This window comes from Vigna unguiculata, chromosome 3, assembly GCF_037176805.1.
Source record: "Vigna unguiculata cultivar grain cowpea cultivar isolate G323 ecotype 2 chromosome 3, ASM3717680v1, whole genome shotgun sequence".
NCBI classification, from domain to species: Eukaryota; Viridiplantae; Streptophyta; class Magnoliopsida; order Fabales; family Fabaceae; genus Vigna; species Vigna unguiculata.
Genome location: NC_140794.1, coordinates 52,504,468 through 52,522,439, shown reverse-complemented (window position 1 = coordinate 52,522,439; position 17,972 = coordinate 52,504,468). Strand labels below are relative to the sequence as shown.

General features: G+C 31.3%; 2 protein-coding genes across 3 annotated transcripts; one reads left to right on the top strand and one right to left on the bottom strand.

Moving 5' to 3' along the window:
- The first annotated feature begins 11,648 nt into the window (after nucleotides 1–11,648).
- NAC011 (NAC domain containing protein 11) lies at nucleotides 11,649–14,448 on the top strand. Its single transcript, XM_028064577.2, has 4 exons — nucleotides 11,649–12,428; nucleotides 12,715–13,001; nucleotides 13,202–13,516; nucleotides 13,608–14,448. Exons 1-4 carry the CDS (start codon nucleotides 12,272–12,274, stop codon nucleotides 13,881–13,883), a joined length of 1,035 nt encoding a protein of 344 aa, XP_027920378.1. The 5' UTR covers nucleotides 11,649–12,271; the 3' UTR covers nucleotides 13,884–14,448.
- Nucleotides 14,449–15,875: 1,427 nt separating this feature from the next.
- Nucleotides 15,876–17,448, bottom strand: LOC114178579 (TLDc domain protein). Of its 2 annotated transcripts, XM_028064579.2 has the most exons (3): nucleotides 17,150–17,448; nucleotides 16,484–17,016; nucleotides 15,876–16,345 (listed from the first exon to the last, which is right to left on the bottom strand). In XM_028064579.2, exons 1-2 carry the CDS (start codon nucleotides 17,319–17,321, stop codon nucleotides 16,499–16,501), a joined length of 690 nt encoding a protein of 229 aa, XP_027920380.1. In that variant the 5' UTR covers nucleotides 17,322–17,448; the 3' UTR covers nucleotides 15,876–16,345; nucleotides 16,484–16,498. The 2 variants fall into 2 exon arrangements, with proteins under 2 accessions (XP_027920380.1, XP_027920379.1); XM_028064578.2 differs by having other exon boundaries at nucleotides 16,273–17,016; nucleotides 17,150–17,445.
- Between the last annotated feature and the right edge of the window lie 524 nt (nucleotides 17,449–17,972).

The window sequence follows — 17,972 nt, the reverse complement described above, 5'->3', positions numbered from 1 at the left end:
AGAATATATTGTGTAGTAATTATTACTAATATTGAAAATGTGATTCCATGTAGCTGATGAGAAGATTGAAAAGAAAATGATTTTATGTAGATTATGAATGTTGAAGCAGGAGACCAAGGGACCAAAAGGAATAGACAAAAGATGATAAGGTTTATTGTCTCCTTATTTTATTCATCACATTCAACTCTTAGTTTTTCTCTCTCAGACACTCAAACCATGGGTATCGGCTTTTGTTTCGCTACAACATAAGGTCAATATATACTTTGTCTTTTTTTACTTCATAAATCAATCAGTAGACACAATTACAAAAATGCAGACATTTTCACAAATCTCGTAATAAACCAAAATTAAAGCGTAAAAAACACTAACAATGTGATAGATTTTTCATGTATCATAATAAATAGTAGAAACATTACATTGTATTTCATACTTTTTATAAAAGGAAGATTTAAAATACTTTCCTAAAATGACAAGATTCACAATTTAAAACTGAAATATATTTAAGACTTTGAATCATCATCTTCAACTCAAACAAATTTAGGTGGCCAAAACGATAACAAAAAAGTAAATTTTGGTACTGAAGGTTAAGGAGTAATATATAATAGTGAAGGTTTTACATTATTGAGTGTATATAAAATGTTTTAAGAGGAGTAATATATATACACACAAAACTAACCCTAAAAGCAAAAAATAAATGGGCTTAAAACATGGGTCTATGCTAACATTCTCTCAAACTCAGAATGTTACGACTAAATGCAATGCATTGACAGTTTGTCAAATAAAAAATAAAAGCGTAAAACAAAGTGCGACTTAATAAATATATATGTAATCTGTAGAACCAAAAGAACAAATGGTAAAGATATAATGCCAAGTTAAACATAATAACGGGTAAAATGACAATATGTTTCAATATGCTCGATTTGCTTATGAAAAATAGAGTTGCGATCAGATGCAACCTGAAAAATTGCAAAATAGACTTAGGACTTAGGGATTAGGAAAGACAAACTACTTCTCAATCATAAAATTTGCGAAAGAGACTTAAGGTTTAGGAAAGAGAACTACTGTAAGCATCTCTTCTCAATCATAGATCGTTTGAGATTTTTGATACAATATAGAAAAAGAAATATAGGAAGAAAGAGATTGTATATTATTAAGTGTATATTACAAGAGGTGTGATATATATACATACAAAGTTAACCCTATAAGTCAAAAGTAAATGGACATAAAGCATGAACCTATACTAACAAAGGTCATAAAATAGGTTGAAGAAGAAGTCAATTGACTCAAATAGATTAAAATGTAAGAAGAATAAAAGATGCAGAAGACAAAAATTTAAATTTAGTGAAAGAAACTTTGTCAATCCTTGATATGTCACGTTGGATTCATTGAGAAGAGTAATAAAATGAGTAACTTTTGGGAAGGAAATGGAAGAAAATGAAGAAATTTTACCTTATCAAGGCACTTGAAGGTTTTAAAAGAATTAGCACACGTGTATTTATTTTATAAATATTTTAATAAAATTATAAAAATTAAATACTATAATATAATTTTAATTTTAATTTTAATTTTAATTAAAAATAACTCAATGAAATATAAATTAAACATAATTGGAACTGAAAAGAAAATATTTCACCTATAATCTAATTGAACCATTAGATTATTAGTATCATGCTTCGTAATTTGTAAAAGAGTTTAATCTATTTTTTTTAATTTTATTTTTCATCAATATATCTATTTTTTTTAAGTTTAAGATAAAAAAAATAATTTATCATAATCAAATAAAAAAATTAAAATAAGTGATTACTAAAAAAAAGTTTATGATAATTAAATCACAATTAAAAATCAGTTATGAAAAAATATAACACATTATTTATTCTTTTACATTCATAAAAAATGAATATACAAAGGCTCATGAGATTAAACAGATAAAACTAACTATTAAAAATGATATTTCACTATCAAGAGAGACAAAAAAAATTACTTTTTTTTTCAAGAATGAAAATAAACAAATGAAAAATTAGAGTAAAAATATTAAGTTTGCGTCTAACTTACTTTTTTCTTCATTAACAAAAAAGAAAACATGAGAGTGAGAAATGAGTAGAGTATCTAATAAACTCAATAGACAATAAGAAAGAAAATATAAAAAATATCTTTATAAATATTTTTATTCTTTATTATACCTTATTTTAAATTAAATTTTGTGTTATAAAAGAAATAAAAAAATATCTAATTTAATTTCCATCAATTCTCAATATATATTATATATATTTTAAAAATTTAAAAAAAATTTAAAACTTTGAAATTTGGAGAGCCCTTAGCACCATAATAGGAGGACAAGGACATAAACAAGTCCAAGAGGCATCATCAATGGGACGAATAATAATAGTTTGATGTTGTTTCGACACTGAGAAGGTGGGGTGTGGGAGGCGTATGCCTAATGAGACTAGTGACAAGTGAGAAGTGGTGGTGCATCAAACAAATTTTGAGCTGATGACCACCAAACATAGCAAGCGCTCCTTAAGGTGCACTTAAACCTGACTTCACCGAAATAAATATAGTGACAATAGTGATGATGACGATAACGAATGTTAGAGACGATGAACAAATATAAATATAATTATTGATACCAACCAAGATTAATAAAGATAAATAAGATGGGAAAATAGAGTGTATTCAACTTATATAATTAGACTCTTATTTAAAGGAAAAAAAAGAGATAAAACTCTTATCTATAACTTATTAAAGTTTGGTTCACATACAAGAAAAAAAATTTACATCTTCAATAGATTGATAATTAAAAATAAAAAAGTATATATATATATATATATATATATATATATATATATATATATAAAGTGTATTAATCGGATAAAGCTAACTTTAAACTAATATTTCACTATCGCGGAAGACAAAAGAGAATTCCTTTTTTTTTCGAGAATGGAAATAAACAAATAAAAAATTAGAGTAAAGATGGTGAGTTTGTATCTAACTTATTTTTTTCTTCATAAACAAAAAAGAAAACATATGAAAGTGAGAAATGAGTAGAGTATCTAATAAACTCAATAGACAAGAAGAAAGAAAATAAAAAAAAAAATATTTATAAATATTTTTATTCTTCATTATACCTTATTTTAAATTAAATTTTGTGTTATAAAAGAAATAAAAAGATATCTAATTTAATTTCCACTAATTCTCAATATATACACTACACATATTTTAAAATTTTTAAAAACTTTAAAACTTTGAAATTTTGATAGCCCTTACCACCTATTAGATATGTATAAGCCATGAGAAGGAAAAATATTAAAGAGATGTATTTGATGAAAACAACTCAATAAGAGCTTGCTTACTGATTTATTAGAACCTTGTTCAATTATAAAGTACAATGTCCACTCGTATAAAGGGAAAAGTAAAACCTAATAAAATAGAATATTTGATAATAATAAAAGAGAATCAAATATATGATATCTCTATCATTATAAATAATAGCAGAAGATATATAATATCTTTATCACCCCTTCTCAAGGTGGGCATGAAGATTGTAAAGTCCCAACTTGAAAGTAACAACTTGGAAAGTAGAAGGATGTAATGACTTGGTAAACATATCAGGTAAACATATCAGCAAATTGACGTGTAGAAGGAACATGGAGAAAGTGAATAAGGTCATCAACAAGCTTTTGTCGAATAATATGACAACAATTTCGCTATTCGCATTGCCAAGAATCTCACTTTTCATGAGAGAACCAAGCATATAGAAGTGTTATGAAGGATAAGATTGCCCAAGACAATGGTACCCGAGAATTTAGCAATGACAGTGTTTTGGTTGGGTAATTGTATAGAAATAGGAGAAATAGGTTTGAGATTTTGAAATAAAGATTTAAAAGGAAAAATATGGTCAGTAGCACCACCATCTAAAATCCAAGAAGAAAAGAGAAAAACAAAACCTGTGGGTTTGGTACTACATTGATGAACAACAGTTGTGGGAGAAGAATCATTTTGAGATGGCTGGATCAAGGTGAGAAGAGCTTCATACTACTTTCTAGAGAAACCAAACTGAGCTTCAGCTTTGTCATCCTTCCTGGCACAAAGATTGACAGGATATAAGGTGGTATCAACCATACTAGCATAGAGCGTGGAAGAAGGAGGATGGACTTTGGTGTTTTGGTGATAGCCTTGAGGCAGGCCATGCTTAATCCAACAATTACCAGATGTGTGATTGGTTCGGTGACAATGGTCATAATACTTGGGATTGCGACCACCAGATCGAGCAAAGCGTCCCTGTCCATGATTGCCAAAGAAACCACCGCGAACATGTTGCCCATGTCCCTCGTGAAAGGCAAGATTGACAATAGACTATTGAGAAGTAGAATAAAAAGTAGCCTTAAATTCACGTTCTTGTTGAAGAATAAAAAAGAAATGTTTTGCCATGGCAGGAAATCAACAAGAAAGGACAAAATGCGGAAGGCGATTTAAATGTGATACCATATTAGAAGTCGATGTTGTAGGGTTGAGTTAGGCTTAAAACCCACTTCTAACACCACCAGAATAGGAGGACAAGGACACAAACAAGTCTAGGAGGCATCATTAATGAGACGAATAACAATAGTTTGATGTTATTTTGACACCGAGAAGGTGGGGTGTTGGAGGTGCACGCATGATGAGATGGCAAGTGAGAGTGGTGGCACATCAAACCAATTTTGAGCTAATGATCACCGAATATGGCAGGTCCTCCTCAAGGTACACCTAAACCTGACTTCACCGAAATAAATATAGCGACACTAGTGATGATGACGTTAACAATGACAATGAATGTTAGAGACGATGAACAAATATGACTAAAATTATTGATACCAACCAAGATTAATAAAGATAAATAAGATGGGAAAATAGAGTGTATTCAACTTATATTGTTAGACTCTTATTTAAAGGAAAAAAAAGAGAGACAAAACTCTTATCTATAACTTAAACCTTATAGTTTGGTTCACATACAAGAAAAGAAAATACATCTTCAATAGATAGATAATTAAAAAATTCAAAAAAAAATATATAAAGTGCATTAATAGAAACTAAAAAACTAAAAATAGTTGGACAATTGCCCCGCAATATTGAACGTGTATTTGTCTCTAATGTACATTATTTTTATTTAGCGGTAAAGTAAAACTATATGGGTTAGTTAATATTTTCAAGGCTTAAATATACATTTAGTTCCTATTTTTGTTGATTTTATTCAATTTGGTCCCTATTTTCGTTTTATGTTCAATTAGGTCCTCATTTTCATCAAATTGTGGTCAATTTGGTCCTTTTCACTAATGGTGTTTAAATAGTTAACGTTTTTGAACAGTATATGCCACGTGTCAGCTCCTGGTTTTTTTTATTTTTTTTTAAATCTTTTTAATTTCAAAAAAATGGTCCACGTGTCAAGTCACAATTGTGCCACGTGTCAATGTTGGTGCCACGTGTCAGTTTGTGGTAGTATTATTTTTTTTGTTCAATTTAGTCGCTATATTCGTTATTTTTGTTCAATTTAGTCCTAATTTTTAATAAAATAAATCAATTTTGTCCTTTTCAAATTGACACTAAATTTAATATCTTTTATACAAATTATATTAATATCTTTTCTAAAATTAACCTTTGAATTTATTATTTTTTAAATTCAATTATAAATTATTAAATTTAATTATAAATTGAATAAATTCTTATATTTAATTGCTAAATAGAATATAATTATTTAAAATATTATAAGAATATAATTATTAATTTTTTTTCTAATATTTATATTCTAAAATATTTTTAAAATTGATATATAAAAATATTTTAAATATTCAAAATATTTTAGAAAAATAAACTAATATTTGTAAAATTAACATTTACATATAAAATATTTTAGATTTTAATATCTAAAATGCAATAAAAATATTAAATATTTTAATTTTAAATACGAATTTTACAAATTTTAATATATATTTTTAAAATTTTAATAATATTTAAATAATTATATTCTATTTAACAATTGAATCTAAGAATTATATTCAATTAATAATTAAATATTATAATTTATAATTAAATTTAAAAAATAACTAATAATAATGTCAATTTTAAAAATTAAATGGTTCTATTTTAACACAATTTGGGACTAAATTAAACAAAAATAACGAATATAGGGACTGAATTGAACAAAAATAACTAATATAGGGACTGAATTGAACAAAAAATAATAATACTACCACAAACTGACACGTGACACAATTGTGACTTGACACGTGGACACTTTTTTTGAAATTAAAAAAATTTAAAAAAATTAAAAAATTTAAAAAAAAAAAAAGGAGCTGACACGTGACATGTACTGTTCAAAAATGTTAACTATTTAACACCGTTAGTAAAATGAACAAATTGACCCTAATTTGACGAAAATGAGGACCTAATTGAACATAAAACGAAAATAGGGACCAAATTGAATAAAATTAACAAAAATAGGGACCAAATGTATATTTAAGCCTATTTTCAATAGCATAATTAGATACCATGAATGATTTAATTATTTAATTATATTAACAATTTTTTAAGAAGTTAGTTTATAAATAAACAATTTAATTAAGTTTCAAATTTTTACGAATTTGAATAAATTTTGACTAAGTTTGAATCTTCAAAATTTATATATTTTTTTAATTAAGTATACGTGACTTAATCTCGTCATCTTTATGCTTTAAGAAATTATTGATACATAGACGGAGAACAAGCTCTAGCGACCATGAAAGTTAAAAGTCATAATTAGAATCATAGAATGATCTTATTGGATTTGTAAACTTGGTTTGTAAGGGAGATAAATCCAAAAAAGACGTCAAAGAACCATGCATCTGATACTAAAATGTCACCTGGTGAGGTATGCAAGTACATTCATTAAGATTTTGGATATAATTTCAACTCAATAAATTTTTTCATTCTTCTTCCACTTTTGTTCAGATTCACGCATATACACACACACACGTGTATTATATATTCCATTTATAATTTCACAAACCTAACCTAATAGATTAACAATTGAATGTGTAATATTGTAGTGATGTAATTGAGAGTAGAAAAAAGAAGAAGATAAGGTTGAGGATAAATGGAATATGATACACGAGGCAAGAAATAACGTTGTTTGAGGCTTTTGATTTTGTTTTCTCCCACCCAGTATGTGAACGCAGAACTCTTAAAGGTCAATAAATTATAGCTATGTCCTACACACCCAAAATAGTGAACATCACTCTCCAAATACAAACAACTCCGCGTAACAAAAGTAGTTTAATCATACCCAGTGTTGTTTATTCTGACAGGTAAAAATGTGACAAATGACTAGGTTGTGGGATCCATCAAACCAGAGTATACTTCTTTTTTCCTTTTCATTCTAACATTGATGTAAAGTTTTAATCAACTTTCGCTTCAATGAAAGATTTATGCTATCTCTGGGGAAATTCCTTTTCCAATGACGTTTTTTGATACACAAAATGTCAAATTAAGATTTAAATTCACACTGACTCGTGCCAAAGGCACGTCGATAAGCCATATTATAGTGTAAAAACTCGTAAGCTCTGCTTAATTATTGGGGTTATTTCTCTTTTGCGTTTTTCACATCTAAAAAGATTGTGCAAGGTACTTCTAAGCCATGCTCTCTTGTTTTCGCTTTTTCTAATCTTCCCCTCAACCACAAACGGAGAAAAAAAAGAGAAAACCAAACAAATCAATATTAATGAGGAAATATCTGGTAAGAATCAGAAATGACAAAAATATCTTGTATTTGTAACTATTTGCAAATAAAACTAGAGACAAATAATAAGTATTTGTAAATATTTATTACTCACGGTAATAAATAACAAATATTTTGATATTTGTTTATAAATGAATTGAATAAGATATCATATTATCGGTATTCATGGATATTTGCTACTCTTATATTTTATTAAATTAAATTTAATTAAAATTAAAATTTAATTTATATTTTATTAGATTAAATTTAATTAAAATAAAATAAAATAAAATTTAATTTTATAGTTTTTGAAAATTTATTTAAATTTAATTTTAAAACTTATCATTTTTTTTTAATTTTTACTTGTATTCATGAGTACTTGTTAGTTTTAAAAATTCGTGAATATTTTTTAAATAAGTATCTAATAAATAATTGATGAATTTTTTATTACGGATTGAGCGGTAAATAAATATTATCTATTTCTGATCCGACGTATTCCAATCCCTAATAAGAACCCTTAAGTTGTTTCTCTTTCATTCTGGTCCAGCTTTAGAAAAAACAAAAGCTTTGGAAATATGACTTCGTTTGTGATTATACAAAACAATGGAGATCATTTATGCCTTGTAAATATACTAACTTTCAGGTTTTTTTCTCTCCACACAGAAAGACATATACTATATATGGCAATGGATTCAATTCAATGTAATCACACAAATGCTAACTTACGCTATCATAAAAGACATACCAGAGTGTAGTATAGTCATAATACTGTGATATATAATTTAGCACAGAAAAACCTGGTCACTGTGATTACAACGTAACTTAAAACTTGGAAATGACTATAAAAAGGTTAGGGATGACAATTAGGGTCTGGCTCGCGAGCCCGGCCCGCAGAAAAAATGCGGGGCAGGTCAGGGTAGTGAGCCTACAGGCCCGCGCGGGTCTGGCCTGCATAGGTCCGCAGCCCGCGGTCCATGCGGACCGGTCCACAAGCTCGCATAAAAAAAAAACTTGCACTTGTGTATATTAATTACTTCTTTTATGGTCTCTTGCATTAACGTTTCAAATTTTTGTATAACTAGAAAAGACAAGTATTATGTAATTTTTAATGTGCTAAAATTTAAAGCATACATTGTGTATGCGTATGAATATGATGAAAATGTTGAATTATCAATTTATCATCTAATTCCCCAAAGTCTTTACTTAATTTTGTGAACTTCTTAAAGTTTCCCAATTTTTAAACATTGAAAGTTTTATCATAAAAAAAATTAAAACAAAAATATGCAGGACGAACCAGTGTTTTCAGCCCGCATAAAATATGCGGGGGCGGGACGGGCCAGCCCGCGTTATACGGGTCTTATGCGGGCCTGGCCTAAACGGACCGGCCCGGCCCATATTGCCACCTTAAAAAAGGTCATTGATTAAAGGATGTTGTTGGCACAACATTTTTTTTCTTTTGGAAAATACATGTGAGAGGAAATAAAAAAAATAATGGGAAGGAACACGTAAGTTTGTCCTTGAGAAGATAAAAAAGGTAGTGATCATCCCCAACTACCCATATGAGAATCCAATATTGGCAGTGGTTAGAGTAAAAGTTATAGATGTGCCATACTTAAGCCTAAGTTTTAATTTGTTCTTTCTCTGATAAGTATGCAAGATATCCCACTAAATATTTTCCAAGATTTTGCTTCACCACAAAACAGTGTAAGATGGTCCCACCAAAAAGAGTTGAGAGGGAGTTTGGTTAAAGCGTTTTACATTACATAGGTACATGTGAATTCACAAAAGAATAAAGATCAAAAACTGATTAACCACTTTTTGGGAATTTTCTTTTTCCAAGCCTCGGTCCCACATGATGACACAATCACTTCAATTTTAAATGTAAAAAGCCATGTCGTCCCATTCAGAGTGACGTGGCAGAAACTTGACGGTAGCGCCAGCACCGTGGAATCTCTCTGACCCCACTTCACTCTCTTATTTTCCTCGCTTTTGCTCCATTCATACCACTTCTGTAATCTTTAAACCTTTTTCTTAACATTTTTTAAGATCAAAATCTTAGATTCTCTTCAATGTTATAAGTGTTTACGAAAAACCAATAGAGAATCTTCTTTTAGACGACAGTTTATTATTGCATGGTGGTGTAAAAAAAATACCATTCTATCTGTGTTACAGTCTGTGGTGTAAAAAATATGCAACAACTAGGGCTTTCAAATTTATTCAGATAAAATGCGAGCCATGCCACTGTTGTTGTTGTTGATAGTATGTGTTCCTTTGATTTAGATATTGTTTTGGTTAGGGATCCTAAATTTTAGCCTTTCTTTATCAATTTGCATTAAAGGTTCCAATGAGGTTAAAGATAGAAAAAGCTCCCATCAAATCAATTGTGTGTATTCCTGTCTCGTGCACTTGAAAATCGAAAGCTATGGTACCAAATACAATTTTTTTATTCTTTTAATTTTAATGTTTCAAATTTTGATGTAATTTATTTTTTAAATTTTAAAAATAAATAAATATGATTTTTTTTTAATTTAATTATGTGAGTGATTTCTTGTTGTGTCCATCATGTTAGATTGACGTTTGAGTTGTTTATATTATTTTGACATTTTGACACATTTTAATTTAAATGACAATTTAAAATATAATTTAACAAACACAGCAAAATTAAAATTATTAAGTTAAAAGGACTATATAATTAATTTTTTAAATTTTAGGACCAAAATACATTAATATTTAAAATAAAAATGAATTAAAATCTCATATTAAAATTTAGGAAGTAAAAACATATTTATTCCTTTAGAATTTAATGAAAATGGATAGGTAAAATATATTTTACATTACTCTTATTAAATTATTCACTGTGATAAAAGATACTTATTACTTTTATAATATTTGTTTTAAAAATTATATTTAAAATCACTTGTAATTAATTAATGGGCTTTATGCTTATAGTCTATCAAAATTAAGCTCTTCAATTTACTAAAATTTATCCTGTGTTTCTCCTGTACGTAAGTGACGAAATACACAGAAAAAGGGAAAGAAAGAAGCAAGAAAAAAAAAAGGTACTATATTGAGTTAATTTCTCGGTATTTTGATAACGCAACAACGTGAAATTATAGTAAGTACCAATATCACAAAATTACATTTTGTACTTTTAATGAAATGCACATATTTTAATGCAACTCTTCTATAAACTTTTTTAAAATCAATTTTATTCAACTTTACTTCAATGGAAATTCAAATATGGCAATAAGCTTCACAATGCTGTCGCTTTAATACAGGTGATTGCTTTTAACCTTTTTGATTTGCTTTCAAAACGTAACAAATTACGGGTTATATGTTTTCAGCATCACAATGAACATACTTTTCTATGTGTTCTTTGAAGAAGAAAAAAAGCAGGGATTCAAACAGAGAAAGAATGGTTGTAAGTCCCAAAAAGAGAGGGAGAAATTCTACCGAGAGTGGCTTTTAAGACTCTAGGATAATAATTTTGTACTTTCAACATTTTCTTATACGGTCAATGTTGAATATACTCACTCATGAATATACTTTGAAAACTGAAACGTACTTTGATGAAATTGGAGGCACAACACTCTGCTTTTACTATAGATTTAAGCCAAGCTAAATCATTACCTTACATGGTTTTATAATCCATTTTTCAACTAAGAAGCAAATTAAGGAATAAGCCCTTGGGAAGAACCCCAAACGCATGAAATGGAAAACATAAAATAACGGTAAATTAATTGAATTGGCATGAAGTAAACTATAGTTTGTGGGTGTGAATGTGAACTGGTTGGAGTGGTGGGCCACTTTACTTTGGAATTTTTGGTGCACTTGAGACAAATAATTTCATTCTCAAACTTTCGGTGTGCTAAATTTTGGACTTTTGGTTCCCTTATCAAATGCTATAAATAGCACACCATCAGTGACTCATGCTTTTACTCTACATTCTCTCATCTTCCTCATCTCAAACAACTCACGCATCCATCACCACTTTGTCTTAGTGGGTCGCATCTCACTCAATTTCAGTGTTATTCTGAATTTGTTCATTCAGATTTTGGGCTTTGATTAGCTTATCCTTTTGGAAACTTGTGACGAAGTTCCCATTTTTGCTTTTCAAACTTAATTGGGTATAAACTAGTTGAGTCAGTTATTTTAACTTCTTGGTACTACTCAGTTAATTTCATTCGTTTTGTTCCAGCTTTCAGGGTTTTGAAACTAAAGGGTGGTGGTGGGGTTGGAGGGGAATTGGTGCCATAAGAGATTTCTAATTTCTTCAAGACGATGATCCTTGCATTTAATGGATGCACTCTGTGGAAGTGTCACTTGACATTTGATAAAAAATCTGTTGTAGACAAAAGCTTCTATTTCTGGATCTTCCAAATCTTTAATAGATATAGTCTTGGCACCTAGCAATAATTATGTCCTAATCCTTCCAAAAGATCCTGGAAACTACTCTTTTTTTTCTTTTTTTTTAATTCTCTTGCTATATAGCTTTGGTTACTTTTTCTTCATCAGCTTCACAATTTTGTGACTCTTTCTTTCAATATGGGAGGGGCAACACTGCCACCAGGATTTCGTTTCCATCCAACTGATGAGGAACTAGTGGGATACTACCTTAAAAGAAAAGTAGAGGGGCTTGAAATTGAGCTTGAAGTTATCCCTGTGATCGATTTTTACAAATTCGATCCCTGGGAATTGCCGGGTAATCTTCAATTTCACATTTTGATAATTTTATCAGCACCCTTACTATGCAGACACGTAAAAAAGAAACCTTTCTGATGCAAGTTTAGCATAGTAAATGGACCAGACCAGTGTGAAACGGAACTTTATGAACACGAGAAAGAAAGCGAGTGACTGTGTTGTCTGTTTTTCTTTTCTGCACTTTTTCTTTAGCGGTTAATCATTCTGAGCTGTAAAACTAAAAGTTGTTCGATAGGATTTCTTCAGTAAATGTGAGAAGGCTAACTCGTGTGAGGTGTGTAATGCAGAGAAGTCTTTCCTTCCAAAACGGGATATGGAATGGTTTTTCTTTTGTCCACGGGATCGCAAGTACCCAAATGGATCAAGAACAAATAGAGCTACTAAAGCTGGGTATTGGAAAGCCACTGGAAAAGACAGAAAGGTGGTGTGCCAGTCTAATCCATCCAATGTTACAGGGTACCGCAAGACCTTGGTTTTCTATGCTGGGAGGGCCCCTTTAGGAGATAGAACTGATTGGGTCATGCATGAGTATCGCCTCTGTGATGATCTTGGCCAACCCACACCATCTTTCCAGGTACAATCACATTCATGCCATATTTTGGATAAATTTCTGCTTTAACATGTACTTCAACTTTTATGAAGCTCTTGCCTCCGAATAAAAATTGAGGTGTACAAGTTAATTTTGATTCTTCTTTGTTCTTTATTACCTTCTACAAATGGTTGCCTTAAATTTGAAGGTAATACTGAAAGACTTCAGCTGGTTTGTTTTTGTAGGGTGGTTTTGCCTTGTGCCGGGTTATTAAGAAGAATGAGAAAGCAAGTGCTACGAAGGGAGAAAACAAGGGCAAAAGGGCTGGAAGCAGTTCCATTAATGGGAGTGACACCTCAGTGAGATTCTCTGGTGAGCCATTCAGCAACTCTGGTGATTCTTCCTCTCATGCAAGCCAACTGAATAATGAGAGTCGTTATTCAAGCCCAATTACTTCTCCATACAATGTGGCTCCAATGGGAGAGATTAACCAAGCTTCTCTGGAAACCAATCCTTCAAACTTCTGGATCTCCCCTGACATGATTCTTGATTCTTCAAAGGTATATATCTAAGTAGGAACAGAGAAAGAAAGTTGAGATTGAATAAGTAGTTTTTGGAGAAGTTATTGACTTTTTCCTTCACTAACTGCAGGACTATCCTCAATTACAGCATGCCGTGGCTGAATATTTTCCACGGTATGACTTACCAAGTATGGGGACACAATGGCAATCAGTGGAACATTCAGAAACTCCATCTGGTTTCTCCTACTCAAATGTCAATGGAGAAGTTGAATTTGCTGATACTCTCAGTCAAATTGGCGGCATGTCACCTTACTCAAGAGAATGGAATTCCATGGACTTCTATGGAAATGGTGGAGATGTCCCTTATGAAGATTATGATCAAATTAACTCAATCTCGTATCCGTGATCCTTTTAAAATCTAAAAGCAACAGGAAGACCATTCTCTCACTTTTCTTGCAACGCACGGTGCCAAATTGTGGTCAAGGACCAATTTAAAGGCCAACAAGTGGAGATAAGAACTGTTGATCTGAATTTGCAGGAAGGCAATTTAAGGGTTGTCATAATTCCTTGTGGGGACTAGTTAGCTGTAGTTTTACCTGGTGTGGCATTATAAGGAATCTGAGACAACGCTTTTTAATGTATGTCTTGGAGTGATAAATAATGAGTAGAATCACCTTGGTGTGTAGCAAGCAGAAATTATTTTCTGCTTGAAGTGGTATTGATTATGTTTATCATTTTACACTGTTATGTAGGCTCCCCAGGCAACATCACTTTTATCCATATTGCCGGAGTATGTGTGGTTCTATAAAATAAAAATATATAATGGGAAAACTTCATGTCAAAACTCAAACTCCTCTCCTCCTATCATCTAGTGCTTATGATTGTCTTCACTCAAGGCTTCCTCGCCTGTTGATATTTTCATGTATGTTCAACAAGTTATAAGAATACTGAGGGATGGATTCTATTTGTCACATTGCTCTACTATGTCAAAGTTTCTATACAGTAAGATTACAGTTTTAAAATAGTTTGTGTCCCAGATAAACAATGATGCAGACCCTTAATTTTGAAAAACTGAAAGTAGAAGACAACGCTAAAAGAAACTAGATTATGCATGTGAATAACAGGACTCTTTGGTTTAGCTTTCAGTCAACTCAGCCGCCACATATGGTGGTCATTTCATTTTTGTTTTTTCCTATAAAAACAAAGGTAAAATGAAATTCTACATTTAGAATTGTTTTGACATGACATATCACCGTACAGTTGTTTTGATTAGCATCCAAGATACGGCTGGCTTGTCCTTTTTGCCTTAGTGGGGGATGATAGGTGTTAATACCTTTTAATGGATTCTATGTCAATAAATCAGCAGCTTTAACTAAAGAATATTTTATTGGAATACTTTGTGAAGTAAGGAAGAACTATGTCAACCCATTATTTGGTGGTAATTGAGAAATTCTAGCATCCTTACCACTTAAGCAGTGGGTTGTGTTAAGGATTTGCTTTTAGGTTCTGCAATCCACCACTTAAATGTTGTGTTAATTGTGATGACTGTTCAGTGCAGCTTTTGGCTTTTTCTCCACTCAATCAGAAGCCACCGCCTCTGTAAAGACACATGCTATCCAAACAGTCCAAATAACTATTCACCAATATCATATTCACTTCAATAATTCAACTATAAGAAGAGTTGTAGAGCAATGAGTAGAGTTACTATCATTATTTTCAATCATTCATACCTTCCCAAATATCACTTAACATAATTTTTAAAATCTTAAACAACTGACCACCACTAAAATTTCTAGCTAATGATGCGGGGGAAAAGTTTGTGCTAAAGAAGAGTCAAGCATAATTGGTTTACTGAACGGTGGTCCAAATTGCAGTCATTCCTAATATCTTTAGTTGGAAGTTTTTCAGGGTTTATTGTTTTAATTGTAGTCTTGAAAACAATGGTTTAGTCTAAGGTTAATCAGAAGTATGATCTAAACAAAGAGTTTATTGAATACTCGTTGTTCACAAAGAGTTTCCTAAGTATAAAAAAATACCATGGTGATTACACTGTCATGTTTCCAATACATCTTTTCTGGCACAGACGGAACCATAACAAAGGATACTTTATGAGAACATAACTCATAACATTTCTTTTTAGTGCTTTTAGTTATGTTCTATCACTACTAAAATTTTATTAGCCCCATGATAAAGCTTGTTCACCAAACCCCTCCCTCCATTTGTCAATAACAACACAGTTGTAACAATTTCGAGAATGATAAGATTAGGCTGGGATCTTGACCTGAGGAACACTTGCTAATTCTAAAATATTATAAATTATCTTATGGTTATCCTTTACCATTATAAATACTTTTTTATTCTTTCTACCAAGTAAATGTAAAACTATTTAAAATAACGATTAAAATGTTAAATATTAATCTTATAAATTAACAGATAAAATGACTAATATTTTGGGGAAGTACAAAAGTAAACATTGATTGACACACATCTATGCATTCTTCTGAAGTAAGTATATTGTTCCCTCAGCATCTTCTCATTCTCAAGCGAAAATGCATGTCAGCAATGCAAGATTTTCAGCAACACTTTCATAAAGGTGCAACAATTCCAGAACTCTTCAAACACAAAACGACCTATAATCTGATAGAGATTGTGACAGATGCAGGCCACCAACATACAGTTCACTCTTAAAGTACTAATGTGGCTTTTTCATCGCTAAGCAATGCTTTAATGTGGTTATTTAGGAAATAAATAATCCTTCAACCATTATTCTCCACTGGAGGAGTTGAAAACGAAAGGAGTGAAAAGCATCCTCAGTGGAAGTTAATTTATACAGCAGGTATTGGTACTTTATAAATTTCTTGGTGAATCCTTGTAGTGGAAGATGAGATCAAAGACACAAGTGGTTACATATTCATTCATGCACAAAAAATATTACAATACATAGACATTGACTCATTATAGACGTGGACAGCACAAAATATAGTATTATAGTATAGTGTTACTTACCCTCTTTGTGAAGTTCTAGTATAAGCTTGCAATTTGAGGACTACAAAAGACTTCCACTTCTTGAAGGGTTGCCCTTGACTCATCACCAAATATAGACTCCTTCCCATCCTCTCTTTTGGCATAAGACAATCCCAATCTAGACTTTGCTTGTCTCAAGTCACCAATGCCAGAATTGGTATCAGGCCCAGCAAAGCCCCCCATAACTGGGGCCAACGGGGGCCCTATGAGAAGCCCATCCGCCCCAAATTGTGGGCCCCCACGTGCATAATCGAACAGGGCTGCACCATTTCCACCAACCTTGGGCAAAATAATGGGCTTAGTTTCATTGTCTACCCAGTAAAATAGGAAGGCATCAAATGTATCATAGTAGTCATCTGTGCTTCTATACCCTTCAGGGTTAAATGCACCAAACTTGAAAGACTTGTTTGTGTAGCCGATTATCACGCATGGCCCCTTGAAGTCACAGCATTCGTGGAAATTGGTTGCACTGAACCCATCAATTGAAGCCCTATAGCAGCATTTTAGCTCCTTCCCTGATAAAAATTATGTCAAATATATATATGTATATTTCGAGTTCATGGATCATAGTAACAGTAAATAGAAATAGTAATATGATTATGTTTTGTTCAGTAATTTGGCAGATAGAATTAGGGATCGTGGTAATACCTCTCAAAAATGTTTTGTCCACCAGAGAAGTTGAGAAAGTGAGATCAATATCATGGTATTTAATCTGAGGTTTGTCATCAACATTCTTCTTGCCTATGTTCCAACCAAACAAGCCATTTGTGCTCGTCTTCCAACCCTGGAGTGATGGTGAGTTTGGAATGCAATATGCCATCCACAATCACCAACTAAGCACGATCTCTTCACTCTTCCTCTTGTGAACCACAATTCAACATCTTATCCATATTTCCTCACAAAATATCTTCCACCCCTTTTTTTTTTCCTATATTTTTGGGATAAAATCACTCACCGGCTCTAATTCGCATGGACCCATTTCTACACAAAACTTATTGTGTCTAATTGTTTTGTTTCAGATTAAAATTAATTTTGGAAATTTATTAATTTAGAGATAATTAATTCTTCATGTCATCAGTGACCTTTTTTAGGTCTTTTATCTTGGGTACGTTTATGTCGTGACCAAAGGCTTTAATCAATATACAAATTATAAAGATATATGTGTTTGAATTCAAGTAAAACGGAGAGGAATGGATGATCTTTGGGATTGGCTTGGCTTGACTAAAAAACTAAAAAACACCAACAAAAAGCAACGGGCGGCTTCGGGAATCTGTTTTCAGTGATTGTCTTTCTCTTTTTCCACAAATTCAAATCACGTTCACAGAATATTTTTGACGATCCAAGTCACAAATGAAGAAGCGAAGATGGATTGTTACGTTGCCAGTTATTTTCAAAAACACACCAAAGTCTTGAAAAATAGTCTGCATGTCAAAGTCTGGGTTAAGTACTGTTTTCCCTCCCTCAGATCATT

Bases quoted from the DNA above. Each gene is read 5' to 3' on its own strand.
- LOC114178579 (XM_028064579.2), bottom strand. From the start codon at position 17,321: ATGGCATATTGCATTCCAAACTCACCATCACTCCAGGGTTGGAAGACG. The intron at 17,017-17,149 runs GTATTACCACGA...AATTTTTATCAG, and splicing joins GGACAAAACATTTTTGAGAG to GGAAGGAGCTAAAATGCTGC.
- NAC011 (XM_028064577.2), top strand. From the start codon at position 12,272: ATGGGAGGGGCAACACTGCCACCAGGATTTCGTTTCCATCCAACTGAT. The intron at 12,429-12,714 runs GTAATCTTCAAT...TGTGTAATGCAG, and splicing joins CGATCCCTGGGAATTGCCGG to AGAAGTCTTTCCTTCCAAAA. The intron at 13,517-13,607 runs GTATATATCTAA...CACTAACTGCAG, and splicing joins TGATTCTTGATTCTTCAAAG to GACTATCCTCAATTACAGCA.